Source organism: Populus trichocarpa, chromosome 16 (genome assembly GCF_000002775.5).
Source record: "Populus trichocarpa isolate Nisqually-1 chromosome 16, P.trichocarpa_v4.1, whole genome shotgun sequence".
NCBI lineage: Eukaryota > Viridiplantae > Streptophyta > Magnoliopsida > Malpighiales > Salicaceae > Populus > Populus trichocarpa.
In genome coordinates, this window is record NC_037300.2 from 12324473 (window position 1) to 12338543 (window position 14071).

Genomic DNA, 14071 nt, shown 5'->3' on the forward strand with positions numbered 1-14071 from the left:
AATAGGTTATCCAATCTCATGATTGGGGCACATGTTTGGGAGACATTCCCCGAGTTACGGGCTTATCTTACTAACTTGGATTGATTCAATCTAGTTTTTTTTTTTTTTTTCTAATTTCATTTTTTGTATTTAATGGGCTAAGAATTGAGCTAAGTTATTTGTCCTGTTTTACAAAAATATTTTTTTTCTTAGGTTATCGTTATCACCTTTTTTTTATTATTAATTTTGTCCATTATTTTTTTTTATCATTTGATTAAAATAAAACTGATTTTTTTGAACCTGTTCAATCAATAACTCGAGATTAAAACACATTTGCCTAAACAATATTTTTAATGAAAACAAATCTCGCTGCGCAACGTAGGTACAATACCAGTACCTCTCCTACACTTCCATATGTGAGTGGAGAAATTCTATCATATTTGTATCAAGGTTGAAATTCAAGGTAATTTTGTAAATAAAACTTTAATTAGAGATAGATATACCAAAGGTTGGATATGTATATATGTATGTTTATTTTACATAATATTAATCTAACTATTTTACATGATATTGACCTAAATCTTCCGTTATTTTTTTTTTTAATGGCAAGGGATATTCTCAAACTAAAATAAGATAATACTAAGCTAGCTTTAAAATTATCTAGTGATGTCCTGTATATAATTATTAAATCCACCCAGCTTGGAATTATCTAAAAACCTTAAAATTCAAAGTCTATTTTAAACCGAATTTTTAATTAAATCAAATAAAATAATAATAAGAAGAATTTAATTGATCTAGTTTAAACCCAATTTGCATACTAAAAAAACAAAATGCTATCATTTTAATAAAAATAATTAATTTATATATAGCCCGTTCGGGAGTGTGGTTGCTTTTCAAAGCGTTTTTCACTCATAAATATATCAAAATAATATTTTTTTATTTTTTAAAAATTATTTTTGATATCAGCTTATCAAAATGATCTAAAAACATCAAAAATATATTAGTTTAAAGTAAATAAAAAAATAAAAATTTTTAAATTTTTTCAAAAATATTTTTAAAAAATATTTTTAAAACGTAAAAATAAACATTATTATAACCTGTAAATTTATACAATAACTCAATAAACCTTTTATCAAGTAAGTTTCTGGATTGGGTATGGTCTTGTTGTTCCAATGTGCCATGGGCCCTAAGGCTCGAGCGGAATAGTAGTTGGCCTTGGCCCGTTTTCCTCGAAATAAAATAGCAGATAAAAACAACGTCAAAAGCCGCTTGGTAGACGTTTCAGCATTCCGTCATCATCCCTGTCCTTGCTTTCTTGCTAGAAATGGATCGATCTCAAATCCTCCTTCTAGGCTTACCAATCTTTCTGTTTTGCTCAGACATTCTAAATCTCTTCACAACATCACCACCTCCAAAACCAAATCCAAATGATCACCACAACATCCATCAATTCCAAACCAAACCTCAACAAGTTCTTCAACAACAGCCACTTCAATTTCCCACACAGGTATCTTTAAACTTCACAAATTTCATGTTTCTTTATGCTTTTCACATAATCGAAGTGGGTTTTCTTTCTTTGTGATACTCTTTAATGTTTTGATGAGATGCAGAAATCAAGCACCATTGTTGGAGGATTAGGCAATATTGGTTTTGGCAACGTTATTAACATCAACTTCTGTGTTTCTTGTTCTTACAGGTTTAATCCATTCTCCACATTTGCTGTTTGCTGTTATTGTTATATTAAACTGAAATCGTTTAGGTTCCGTTTGATATGATTGATTTAAGTTTTTTTTTACTCGTAGAAAAGTTATATATATATTTTTGGTTAGAAATTTTGTTATAAAATTTAGATTTAATTTTACTTTTGACTTGTAGATTTTAACTTACACTATATATATTCTTTAGAAAAGTTGCTTTGAGTAATTTCTATCAAACTTACTTTTAACTTAAACTTAAAGTCATTTGAAAATATTTTTGTCATAAATTATTTATGAAAAACAACTTTCAAATATGACTTAAAGTCAAAATTCACTTTTTATAAGTTATGTCAAATAGACTTTTAATTATCCTGAGTCTAACTTGCATTGGTGGTGATTGGTTATAAATTATTTTTCATAATTGTGTACCATCAAGAATCAAGATTATTTGCAATAATTATTTTTCCAATTGTTGTGGACAGTTTTTTTTTTTATAATTAAAAGTAGAGTAAAGGGAGGTATTTTCTCATTCATGTGGGAACAAATTAATAATATTAATTAGATCTAATTTTTAGTTTTAGGATTTGTGGTTGTAAGGTTACCGTTTTTAATCCTAGTTTATTTTTTCTCTTACATTTAATGTTCACAGATAAGTTGTGTTTCTTTTGGCAGAGGAACTGCTGTGACTATGAAAAATATGCTGGAATCAGAATTTCCTGGGATACAGGTTATTTTGGCAAACCATCCTGCTTCGCTTCCGAAGCGCCTACTCAGCAAAGTAGTTCCTGCTGTTCAGTTTGGAATAATTGGGATAATATTGGCAGGCGAACAGATTTTTCCAAGGTTAGGATTTGCAGCTCCACCCCCGTGGTATTATTCGCTGCGTGCAAACAGATTCGGAAGTATTGCTAGCACTTGGCTTTTTGGAAACTTTATCCAATCATTCCTTCAGAGTTCTGGTGCTTTTGAAGTATTTTGCAATGGTGAATTGGTAAAGTCACTTCTTTTTATAATGCCGCATGTTGTCTTTTTACTTGAGCCAAATTTCCTTTTCCTTTTATGTTATGAATGATACTGCAATTTTAGACTTAGGAGGAGATAACCTTAAATACCTGCATAGAGGTTGTTAGGATGTTTTGTAGGAACAAATGTGGTATGTATAAAAATGCTTTCTTTTGTGTTCTCCTCATTGTAGGTTTTCTCCAAGTTGATGGAGCATCGGTTTCCTGGTGAAATTGAGTTGAGGGATGTTGTTGGCAAAAGACTTGCTATCAGATGATTTGTTCAGGACAATGTGGGAGATGTCTGGTCCTAGTGAGTGTTCCGAGTAGGCTATGAATCAAATTTTTAATGAGTTACATTGTTCACATTTATGATGCAACTTTCTACTTCTACTCATTCTTGAAGCTGACAATAACACGACGCATTGGTTTCCAGGTCTTCTGAAGGTCTGTTTCGTTTCTTCTTTTTGAACTTTTGGTATCCCATCATCTTTTTAGACTCTAGATGGCCTTCAGTGCTCTGTGATGCTACATTTGTACAAGTTCAGTATCGTGGCGTAAGCCTCGCTATGATACTTTTCGACAATTTTTGGTGCATTGCCTTCAGTGGTCACGAGTTTAATTTTCCATGGAAATAGTGTTTGGAGGAAAAGAAATAATAATAGAACATTAACTGTGAATCCAAGAGACCATTGAAGAACCAGTCCTATTCATGGAATTGGTGATTGGGAAGTTGGAGGAAAGCTGCTTTTATAATGTGCAACCCATAATCATCTATAGAAATGCAAGCACAGTTGAAAATTACTCCTATACATATCTATACATATCAAAGTACAGGTTCTTAATTTTATAATGAATTACATGCCAACAAGCATACTTTAGGTATAATCTCCTGCTGGTGTCTTGGAGAAATCTCACCATGCACAAGGGGGTAAACAAACAGAAGGGAAAACCTGAAAAAAAGTGTCAGATAGCTAGCATATCAGGCCTGTATTATATCATATTTGCCACCATTTTCTTTTCTCCATCTTCTTGAGAAGTTCATTGGCCAATGATGCATAGTCTTCTGAATTACCTTCCAGCTCTTCAGTTTGATTGTTGATTTTCTGATAATTATTATACAAACAAAAATAAAATAAAAAATCATATTGCAGGTGGTAAGAATACTCTGCTTGTGTATAACCATTCAAATTTCAGAAAGCAATATAATTGTGATTGTCAAGGAATGTATGAAGGCTGAAGAAATCCAAAAACAGGTAATTTGCCTAAGCAGGTCATCTGGAGAAAGTTTTGATCAAATAAATTATGACACGAAATGAATCTAGGGAAATTAAACAACGAAAACAGAAGATGTTTAGATCTTTCCTTGGAATCTTACACCAAGCTTTTCCTGCCTTTGCACCAGCTTGTTCTTTGCACTCGTAGCCAGGGAAAAGGCATCCTGAAATTATTTACCAAACCGGAAAAACACAATCAATTCAAATGTGCTGGCCTTACCAATGAAATAAGAGTTGATTGATTTTAACCGAGATGCAACATTACCTTGGATTTTCTGTACTTAGCTACGATTTCTCCAAGTTTCCTGCTTCTGGGCTTTGTTTCCTCGCTGTAACCCAATAAATTTTCCCTTCCAGTTCTCTTCTCTGCAAAATTAGAGATGATTACTGTTCAATATAATCCATTCGAGCTGACACACGATAGCTCAGATTTACCTCTCTTTTTGCTTTGAACTTCATTGGATGATTTGGTCGCCATATGAGCAGGTTCAGTGTTTCCGTATCAGTTCCGATGAAGAAAACACAAGAACTGAGAGGGATCGATGAAGAGAATAGAGTTTTTGGATATATTAATGTAATTAGCTCCACATACCTATATCAAGCCCCACCATAATTAGTATGCTTTAAGCTCCACTGGCCTATATTAAGCTCCACAACTCAATGAAACCTCAAATTTAGTAAAATCTGACCTCCAGTCATAATTTGAGCCATTTTTAGCCCTGAATTTTTAATTTTCAGCACCTGGAACCCCTTAAGTAACACAGCCAAATCACAATTTCACAAAGCAATCTAGAGAAAACTGATGCTATTATTTGAACCTGCTTGTCTTGCAGCAAGAACCTTGCCGTGTAAAATAACATAAAGAGGCCACAATCGTAGAACCAGCAACAAATAGCAAAACCCAGTCCCGTTTAGCAAACCTTCTGGTTTCTCTCAGTTAATGAATGGGCAGCATCGGTTTCAGTGAATCAATCTCTTTCAATCTCTTTTTATTTCTAGAAAACAAAAAATTCTATACAACAAATGAAAATAATAAGAAATGTCTCGAGCTTCCGTGTTTTACATATTGCACAAAAAAATTAACTGCAGTCGGATAAATTAACATACATTAGAGATTCAAAAAATGCACTCCTAAAACTCACGACAAAAAGGGTACAAACAATCAAAACCCATGCCAGCAAGCTAGACTTCTATTTTCTTCATATTTGCCACCATTTTCGTTTTTCCATTAACTTGACAAGCTCATTTGCCATTGATGAAAAGTCTTCGGCTCCACTTTGGAGCTCTTCAGTGCGCCTACTGATTCTCTGGTGCAGAGTGATAAAAAGGTATCTTTAGGGGTCATTAAGACAATCTATGCACAGTTAACAGATCTAGAAGGATAAGCTGACATTCACTGACTTGACCATGAGACATAACCAATGTATTCTACAGGGATATTAATAAAGCAATGAAATTGTATAGTGAATTTCTCAGTTAGCTGCAAACAAAAGCGGCAAATATAGGGTGACAAGAGAGGGGAAACTCCCAATTCATTGTTGCCACAAAGAATTGGCATCTTCTCTTTTCTCTCATCATTTCCACTCAACAAAACCTACAAGTTAGTTTAGCTTTAACAAAGTAGAAGCCATTTTATCCATTTCAAATACCAAAGCAATCTCACAGAAATCTTAAATCCATAATATCTTACTTCAAGTTTTTCCTGCCTTTCTACAAGCTTTTTTCTTGCATGTGCAGCAACCGAAGCGGCATCCTGAACACAGTAACCACATCAGACAAGGAAATCCATTGGAACAGATGTTAAGATGGAGGAGACAAGTTGATCACAGGAAATTACCCCTGCTTTTCTGTATTTAGCCATAATTTCTTCAGGTGTCCTAAGTTTGGGCTTCATATCATCAGTCGCACCTAATAATTGCTCCCTTTCCGACCACTTCTCTGGAATGCAAAATCTGTAGTGTTAAATGACCAACATCAGTTAAAACTTGCATAACGTGTGGAAAAATCAAATTTACCTCTCTTCATATGCTTCACATCTTGTGATGAAGTAGTTGCTGTGGGTAGAGAAGGTTCATCTATCTCTATATCATCTGCACGAGGACAGTTTTTATTATGGGAGAGAAAAGACTATGGTACAGATAGGCACGGGTAATAACATATATTAAGGTCCACAAACCTATGTTAAGCTCCACAACTTCCTCAGTATCTACTGCAGTTCGATATGAATCTGAGAATGGCTGCTTCGAAAAAGCACCTTCAAGATGACTAAAATCGGATTTGGGATTCAGAGTAATTTCCACACTGTGGTCTACCTTTCCCCCTTTAAAGCCTTTGACAATGCCACCGAGAATCCCAGGTTTAGTACCCTATAACAACATAAGATAAGATACAAAAACAAAATTATAATTATTATAATCTGAAACTGATGGTAGTAATTTGCACCTGCTTCTTCTTCTGATTCGAGGAGAAATTAAAGGCAGCATCGGCGGCGGCGGCAAGTACCTTATCATGAAGACATGGAAGAGACTCTGGAATCCTACAAAGAGCATTGCAGGTCTGTCAGAAGTTCGCTTCCCTACGAATAAGCACAACTGAAATTTACAACGAAGATTGTCCAGGCATTGGCTATACATGCATGTCATTAGTTAAACATGCTTTTTCATTATATACCTGAAACAATTTTCACCGGAAAATAGTGAGATGAAGGCCAATTCACACCCATGAGCCTATAAAATTATCAACATTAGATATAATCACAATAGTTGTGAAGAGTGCAGAACAATTAGACTGTAATATATTGAAGTGACAACACACCCATGGCTCAAAAAGGTAGACATGACAAGCAGTAGTTTAAGAAAGTATGCAGTAGTATAAAAAGGTAGACATGGCATGCATAAGTTTAACATGGAAAAAACTAGTACAAAGATGATTTTCTGACGATGTCAAAATTTTAGAAGCAAATAATACCAGTGTAATCTGCCCATTATCACAACTCATCATCTTCTCCATGTTTGCCTTGAAATTCCACCTTAGAACTGACATTAAGGAGGTTTCTTTCACCAACTCTAAACCCGAAAATGATCTGTCCAAATATAGGCAATATCAACAATATTGCTACTAGTAATACTATTTAGATGTGCAGTACGAAAATGCTGGAAAGTAATCTGCATTATTATGAAGATAAGAATTTCACCTGATTTCTATTACTCCGCTCTGGAACAGCAAAACCACTCCACAAATGTTTCCCTGTTTCCTAAAAGTTGAAGCCCAACAGCAAGGTTTTGCATGTTTCACTTTACAAATGGTTTTGTTGTTTCCCTAAGGAAGATATATTAGTTGGACTGCAAACAGAGTAAATCATTGTTGAAAGTAAAAACAAAAAAAGGCAATGGAGCTACCTGAATAACATTCTTTGTAGAGTATAAGTGCAATGAATCCTCACAACAAAGCAAAATAAATGAATCCAGCAATTTTTCTCTGGTTAGTGTGTTAACTGAAGAGTGATGCTCATTATTATGTGAACTAATCCCTGTTGAAGTTGTTGTATGTTCAGATTCATTCTTGGCTATGAAATTTTGGTCAGACTCCAGCTGCTTTCCATCTGTTAAGCCAGGTACAGAAGGACTGCCATCTGTTGAAAAAAATAAAAATAAAATTCCAGAACTTATTTGTGAAAGTCAAATACAAAGAAACAAAACTCTTATTTACTTCTACTTTAAGATTATACTTGCCTATAACATACATAGAAATTGCAACTGATTTCTTTTTTGGATGCCATGGATGGGAGCTGATCATGCTACCGGTTCCACCATCAATCATATAAAGAGTTGCATCCTTGGTAAGGAAAAACATGACTTGCTCTGTAGGGTTGATTGGCATATTAGAATCTGAATGCTTTGGGCTTTTCACAAGGCTACAAGTATTTATACATTCAACCCAATTCACTGAAATGACTGGCGAGCAAGAGCTGGATACAGATTCTGTAGAGAACAAAACTGCTAATGAACTCATATCAAGTACAACCACCTGAAATGAAAGCATACAAGACAAGAATTCATATGAACAAAGAAACTAAAAGCCCCAGTCAACAAACTTAGCATGAAAACAATCAAAACAACATAATACAAATGACAAGATAGACAATACTCACACGACCACATTCAAGCCCCACAGCAAGCTTGGCTCCATAATTAGCAAACTGTAGTGCAAGAATAGGAGAATTGAGAAGAGAAAAAACAGCTCTAAGTGGAGGACCTTTCCCTTGAGGCATCGTGTGAACTATGAGACGAATAATAAATCTATTAGTTTGAGCAAGTAGAGATTTAATGATACTTTCTCAAAACAAATGCAATATCAATGATCCAGTGACAAGAAATGAACTGTCTGCAGTGAAAGGACCATGTAAATGAGGAACTTTTCTATCTAACTGAAAATGGAAAGCTTTTTCAGTAATAGTTTCCATACAGATGGCTGAAATCAATTAAATGATGAAGTAAGCTTGCCATTTTTCTATCTGCAGCAGTTTGCATATGATTAGTGACTAATAGTGGTTACAATCTAGCGAGCTGGAAAATCAAATGAGGTAACAAAAAGATTATGTTCTTAGAGTTGAAAGCCATCATGTCACGAAGTCAATTGCTCAAATTCTTAGCAATTTGAAAACCTTTTCCAATATGTACTATTTTGAAAAAAATTCTGACATTTTAAAACCAGTTTTAACAACAGGCCAATTGCAAAAATTTGAAATTTTAGCATAGTCAATATTCCATGTATGAATTTCTTTTTGCAATTGATATTGGATAATGAGCAGGAATTCTATTTTTGTCTGGATGAAAGTTCATAACTCATCTCGAAACAGAAAGTAAAGCTGGATCTCAAATTTGGACTCTCTTGCCAAAGAAAGTTAATGTTTGAAGAAAAAAAAGTCTGTGTGCTTCTAGAGAAGGACCTCCTACAACTTACCTTCATGTTTAGTATCTATGAGAAAGTGGAAGGTAGTCTCATCTGAGCTGCCATCCAGGTTATAAATGCGAACCTATACATCAATGACATAGGTATGGTAAATACAGAAAAAAATGACAAGTACACATTAGTTAGAAGGCAAAAGAAAAACCACTAAAGAAACATCTCTGACCAGTCCACATTTGTTGCCAACAGCCAGACTTAGTGTTAGGGAACAGAAGTCTAAATTCGTCACTGGATCACTAAATCCAGCCACTTCTATGTTTTCAACCTGACAATCATATGAAACTAATAAGAATAAAAAATATGCGTTCAACCTAAGAGCAACAATTTCATGGATAATGATAAATGAATCTCAAACCTCGCCTTCTACAATGCAAATAAGTGATAAGGCAGGATATGTGGCATCCCATAACCGTACAGATCCATCTAGATAACCTGCTATGTACACTCTCTCAACACCAGTATGTTCTGTGAATGACAGATGACTGGGCACACCCCCAGTCAAGGGCCAATTTGCAGAACCACCCTGGAATGGTGTGGATCCGCGTTTTGTAGCTGAGGCTATCTGAGAGATAATTTAGCATATGAAATGCTTTAATGACAGATTAACAGAAACTAAACATTTCAAAACAGAATAATTTAGGAGTCTAACATACCTCGGAAAACATCTTTGATGAGTTTCCTCCTGAGGGTAACGTAATGAACTTTGCCACAGTTATGGGTGGATCTACTGTAGGTACTACCATGGGAAATCCCATAGTCAAGACACTTGCTTTATGCTTTTGCCGAGATGGTAAGGCAGACAAGCTAGCATCATCAAAAAGATGAAGTTGTCCAGGGTTTGCCAATACAGAAACAGCAGCTTTGGGATTACCCTCTGTTGGTCCAGAACTTGGTAACAAAATCATGTCCGCAAAAGAGCCGGCAAGTGTTATATCCATGCGACCAACACATGTCACTGTTTCCATCCTAGATGACCACTCTAAAGTTAACACCTGAACCACTCAGATCACTTATCAGACCAAACAATTGAAGGTAGAAAAACTCCAAACAACAGTTCAGTAAATGATTCAGTGATTGCAACATGAAAAGTGCCACATGATTACTACATTTTAGTCCTTGATGTCATTTTTACAATGTACCATTCAAAAACTGGACCCAAGCCCCTAAAAAAGCTTACAATTTAAATAGCATCTGTATCATTTAAAAAAAATGTATTTGAATGCTTGCCTTTTCCTTTCTCTGTTAACAAAGATTGCAATGCTCTTTGAGAATTAAACTAATTCCTCACTTTGACTCTTCCACTCCCTCCATGCCCTGGCTGATAGATGCTAGAAGAAGAGTCAAAGGGAGGTTCTGTTGAGTCATAAACCAACTCTTGGGGGTTATTCATATAGTTACGAGCTATTCCAGTCCCACAAGACAGTTCACTCTATCAGTGACATCTATTCGAAAGTTTGAGTTTGTAACACACATAACCTCATAGAAAACAATAGAAACAAATTATGAAGCTCAATTCTCAATCAAGTCAATGTTGAAGGATGAAAAACAGCATTTAAATTCAAAGTCAAATCCATTCTACAATTAAGTGTAGGTAGACTGATGCTTGATAATTATTGATTTATTTTTTATTTTTTTTGTATTTAGAGAAAATTAGTGTTTGTTAGGAGTAAAATTGAAAGCAAAGGGGATGGAATTAAAGCTCTTAAGGTGCTGCATGAACATTTCAATTGAACAAGAAAAAGACATCCTATCAGCAAAAAGAAACCTAAATAAAGACAAATATCAATAGGAATGACTAGAATTTCACTATACATGCATCGGTAATGAATTAACAATTAAAAATGAAAGGTACAAAATACTATGAAAGTCATGTTCCTTTTGAATTCTATTTTTGTAGTTGCTAAAAGCTAATCTAATGTACCAAGCCCAGACAATGGATTTGGAATGTAGATCTGAACCTATCCTTGAAAATCATGTGGGCTTTTCCAATAGCAAGACTTACATTTCATATTATGTTTTTTATTCTTTTAAAGAATCTGAAGTGCTTTCTCATAAGAGATAAAAAGAGAGAGAACAGTATACAAATGTATGCCAACAAAAATAAAGAAATAGTAAATTGCTAAGAAGAAAAATAACTCACTGTTAGAACTTCTTCAGATCCTATTTCATCACCACCATAGATAAACAATCGGCCATCACCATCATTGCTAGGTCTATCACTTGTGGACCAGTGTAAAACAATAATAGGGAGCCTCTTTTCAGCTGATGATAATTGTAACTTAACAATATTGCTGTTTGTCGATTCATTTTTTTGACCTCTAGTGGACGAAGTAGTTGATGTTTTCCAAAACAAGATATCCCCGTCTAAATATCCCACTGCAAGGATGGACCCTTTTGAAGATGCCCAACTTAGAGCTGTGATCTCTTTCTCCTCTAAATGATGATGAGATGTATCTTTGGGAATATTAGGGTCTACTTCATTTTTAGAATCATCCTTCAGTTGGAGATCCTTGCCACCTCCAACAAAAAGGATCTGACCTTCAGAAACATCCCAGAGAACTATCAATCCATTTTGATATGCAATCAGAACCCTGCAAAAGAATTATGATTTTTAAATTTCCAGTAGAGATTAAAACATAAAATCTCAATGATAAAAAACCAATTCCAAGCTCATGAGTCACAACTTATATGCATTAAAGAAAACAGAATGGTGCTAGAAGGGAGATGGAAAATAACACCAAAGCCAGACTTTCCATCAAACTTCCAAAATAAAAAATAATTTAAAGTAGATGATTAAGCTCTTATGTTTTGCCTATTTCCCGAAGAATGAGGCTGAGGAAGAACTCCAACAATAGGTTGGTGATCGGGAGATGGAAATCCAGCTGCTTCTGTGAAACACAAGACCCATACAGTAAGAATGAAGTAAGAACTGGAGCACACTGGAGCCACAGGAGCACTCAAAAACTTATTAGTACAATGTACAGAAGAACAAGAGAAATAAGAGCCTCAACTATTCAACGAAATAAGAAATTACCCTTTAAAGAGTCTGCAGTTATACGATAAGGCAACCACAAAAGTTTAGCATCTTCAGAATCATACTTCAGCACGGACATGGAACCGTGTTCATCTCCAATATACCTATGCAGCATTGTTCCAGCAATCATTTCCACTCTCATTCAATTAGCAGAAAATTAAACATGTATGCAACACTTTATAATTTACATCAATTCTGTACATGAAACAAGAGCGACTGATTACAGAAAACGCAGTTATATTCAATTCCCATTGTAACGAACATGCTAAGCATCTGCTCTCCAGATTCCAGACCTGCAAAAATGAGTTAAACAGGTAACCATACTCAATGAATTTAATCAAAATCATACGCAACTTATGGAACATTGATTTTTAAATCAGCAATCAATTAAAAAGCATGCAAGCAGCGAGCAACAAGAAGAAACTCAACAAAATGACCAAACACAAAAATCTAGCTGACTTTTCATGTAAGTTTTTCAACATAGCAGAATCCAAAAACCATGCACGTCGCTGCTGTAGAACCATACCTGAATATCGTTCTCAATAGAAATGCTGATCAAGAATCCTTGATTCTGTAAGAACTGCCAAATGAAACCAAACATCAATTTCTGATCAACAAATAATTGATGATCGAATGCATCAATTAAAAATAAAAAAATAATATTCCAAATGATACCGAGCGTCAAAATTCCAATTGAAAATACAAAAATACTCCACATATGTTGTAAGAAAAATAACCTCTATGTTCTTGTAAGGCAGTTGCTTCGGTGACGTAAAAAGTGCTTCAATACCATCACCACCAATCACTTTAATTCTCCCATCCCTGCAATCAAACCAATTAAAATGCAGTAAATAATCAGCATTCACTCCTCAACGCTACAAATTATATTTTAACCTGAAAAAAAAAATTACAGTGTGGCAATAGCCAAAAGGCGCTGAATGGGATCAAAAGCAAGAAGGGAAGCCGTGGACGGAATCCCGTAGTGTATAACAACTTGCAAATCAAAGTCCGCTGCCGTCAAGCTGCTGCGTTCCTCGTTATTCTAGATCAATAAATTACGAGGTCGGTTACTTTCAGTTAATGATGACTTCAAGGTGATTAACATTTTAATTAGCAATATAGAATTTGATTTTCCTACGCATGCTTGAAATTATTAAATAAATAACTGAAGATCACTTAAATTGAAAAGAACGGCAAAAAAGAATTATTTAAATGGAAATGAAACCCTAGAGAATAATCAATAATCAAAAAAATTGAAAGAAAAAGAGAGAAAGGTGAGCGTTGATGACCAACCTGGTGGTGGTGGAGGAGGACGGCTTTTTGAATGAGTCGCTTGGCAGAAAGCATGGCGAATCGGAGAGGTTGGAAAATGTGAGAGATTATTTGTTGATTAAAAAAGACGAGAGTTTACTTTGTTGGAGTGATTATATCGATGCTGCTGCTGCTGGTAGCACATTGCTGGACCTGACTTTGCTGGTCAATGAAAGAAAGTAAAACAATACTTTTAAGACGTTGATTAATTCTTCACAGTCAGTTACTCCGTGGTTCCAATTTTCAATTCAAATACTCCCTCAATCATTCTGCTTTTTAGATATCTATACTTATTTATATATCAAAATAGGAATCATTAAGTAAGTGGGGATGTAGCTCAGATGGTAGAGCGCTCGCTTAGCATGCGAGAGGTACGGGGATCGATACCCCGCATCTCCATTGTATTTTAATTTTTGAGAATTAGGGATTTTGTGCCTCAGAAATGAAAATTTAATTTTTTTATTTTTTATTTTTTATTTTTTATTTTCTTGCTCTCATAAATTTTTTAATATGATTTTTTTAAATTGGTTTGTAACAAAGTTTTTGATTGGATTCAAATTCAAAGTTTCACAAATAACAAGTTTTAAATATTTAATCAAGTTTAAAATATTTACAAGAATTAACTTAGTTTTTTATTTGTTTTTATAGTTAATTTTTATTCTCGTCTCATCCTTTTGTATTTGTTAAATTAGAGAGTAAGTTTTACTTTTCTAACTTGTTTTATATGGAATTTTTTTTTGTCTTGAAAAATAACTTAATTATCTTGATTTTTTATATTTATCGTTTTTTAGCTAGTTTTTAAAA

The 14071-nt window shown here is 34.4% G+C and overlaps 3 protein-coding genes and 1 non-coding gene across 8 annotated transcripts; 2 read left to right on the forward strand and 2 right to left on the reverse strand.

Annotated features, from left to right (window-relative positions):
* The first annotated feature begins 1231 nt into the window (after window positions 1-1231).
* LOC7466078 (selT-like protein) lies at window positions 1232-3263 on the forward strand. Its single transcript, XM_024587662.2, has 5 exons — window positions 1232-1486; window positions 1590-1675; window positions 2349-2667; window positions 2872-2990; window positions 3114-3263. The coding sequence occupies exons 1-4, from the start codon at window positions 1304-1306 to the stop codon at window positions 2953-2955; spliced, it is 672 nt and encodes a 223-aa protein (XP_024443430.2). The 5' UTR covers window positions 1232-1303; the 3' UTR covers window positions 2956-2990; window positions 3114-3263.
* A 238-nt stretch (window positions 3264-3501) lies between these two features.
* LOC7460359 (uncharacterized) lies at window positions 3502-4760 on the reverse strand. The gene is made up of 4 exons (XM_002323550.4): window positions 4390-4760; window positions 4220-4320; window positions 4056-4118; window positions 3502-3783 (listed from the first exon to the last, which is right to left on the reverse strand). The coding sequence occupies exons 1-4, from the start codon at window positions 4430-4432 to the stop codon at window positions 3676-3678; spliced, it is 315 nt and encodes a 104-aa protein (XP_002323586.4). The 5' UTR covers window positions 4433-4760; the 3' UTR covers window positions 3502-3675.
* Window positions 4761-4912: 152 nt separating this feature from the next.
* On the reverse strand, window positions 4913-13473 carry LOC7466079 (uncharacterized). Of its 5 annotated transcripts, XM_002323551.4 has the most exons (24): window positions 13250-13469; window positions 12868-12998; window positions 12694-12778; window positions 12483-12536; window positions 12158-12249; window positions 11957-12060; window positions 11735-11810; window positions 11063-11513; window positions 9576-9914; window positions 9278-9484; window positions 9089-9187; window positions 8917-8989; window positions 8105-8232; window positions 7686-7980; window positions 7353-7585; window positions 7148-7272; window positions 6922-7036; window positions 6625-6680; window positions 6397-6490; window positions 6131-6320; window positions 5970-6044; window positions 5792-5892; window positions 5645-5707; window positions 4913-5261 (listed from the first exon to the last, which is right to left on the reverse strand). In XM_002323551.4, the coding sequence occupies exons 1-24, from the start codon at window positions 13301-13303 to the stop codon at window positions 5154-5156; spliced, it is 3348 nt and encodes a 1115-aa protein (XP_002323587.4). In that variant the 5' UTR covers window positions 13304-13469; the 3' UTR covers window positions 4913-5153. The 5 variants fall into 5 exon arrangements, 4 of the variants coding, with proteins under 4 accessions (XP_002323587.4, XP_024443425.2, XP_024443427.2 ...); XM_024587657.2 differs by lacking the exon at window positions 9278-9484 and having other exon boundaries at window positions 13250-13470; XM_024587659.2 differs by lacking the exons at window positions 12483-12536; window positions 12694-12778; window positions 12868-12998; window positions 13250-13469 and having other exon boundaries at window positions 12145-12249.
* A 120-nt stretch (window positions 13474-13593) lies between these two features.
* On the forward strand, window positions 13594-13666 carry TRNAA-AGC (transfer RNA alanine (anticodon AGC)). Its single transcript has one exon. It is a non-coding gene; the product is annotated as a tRNA-Ala (tRNA).
* Window positions 13667-14071: the final 405 nt, after the last annotated feature.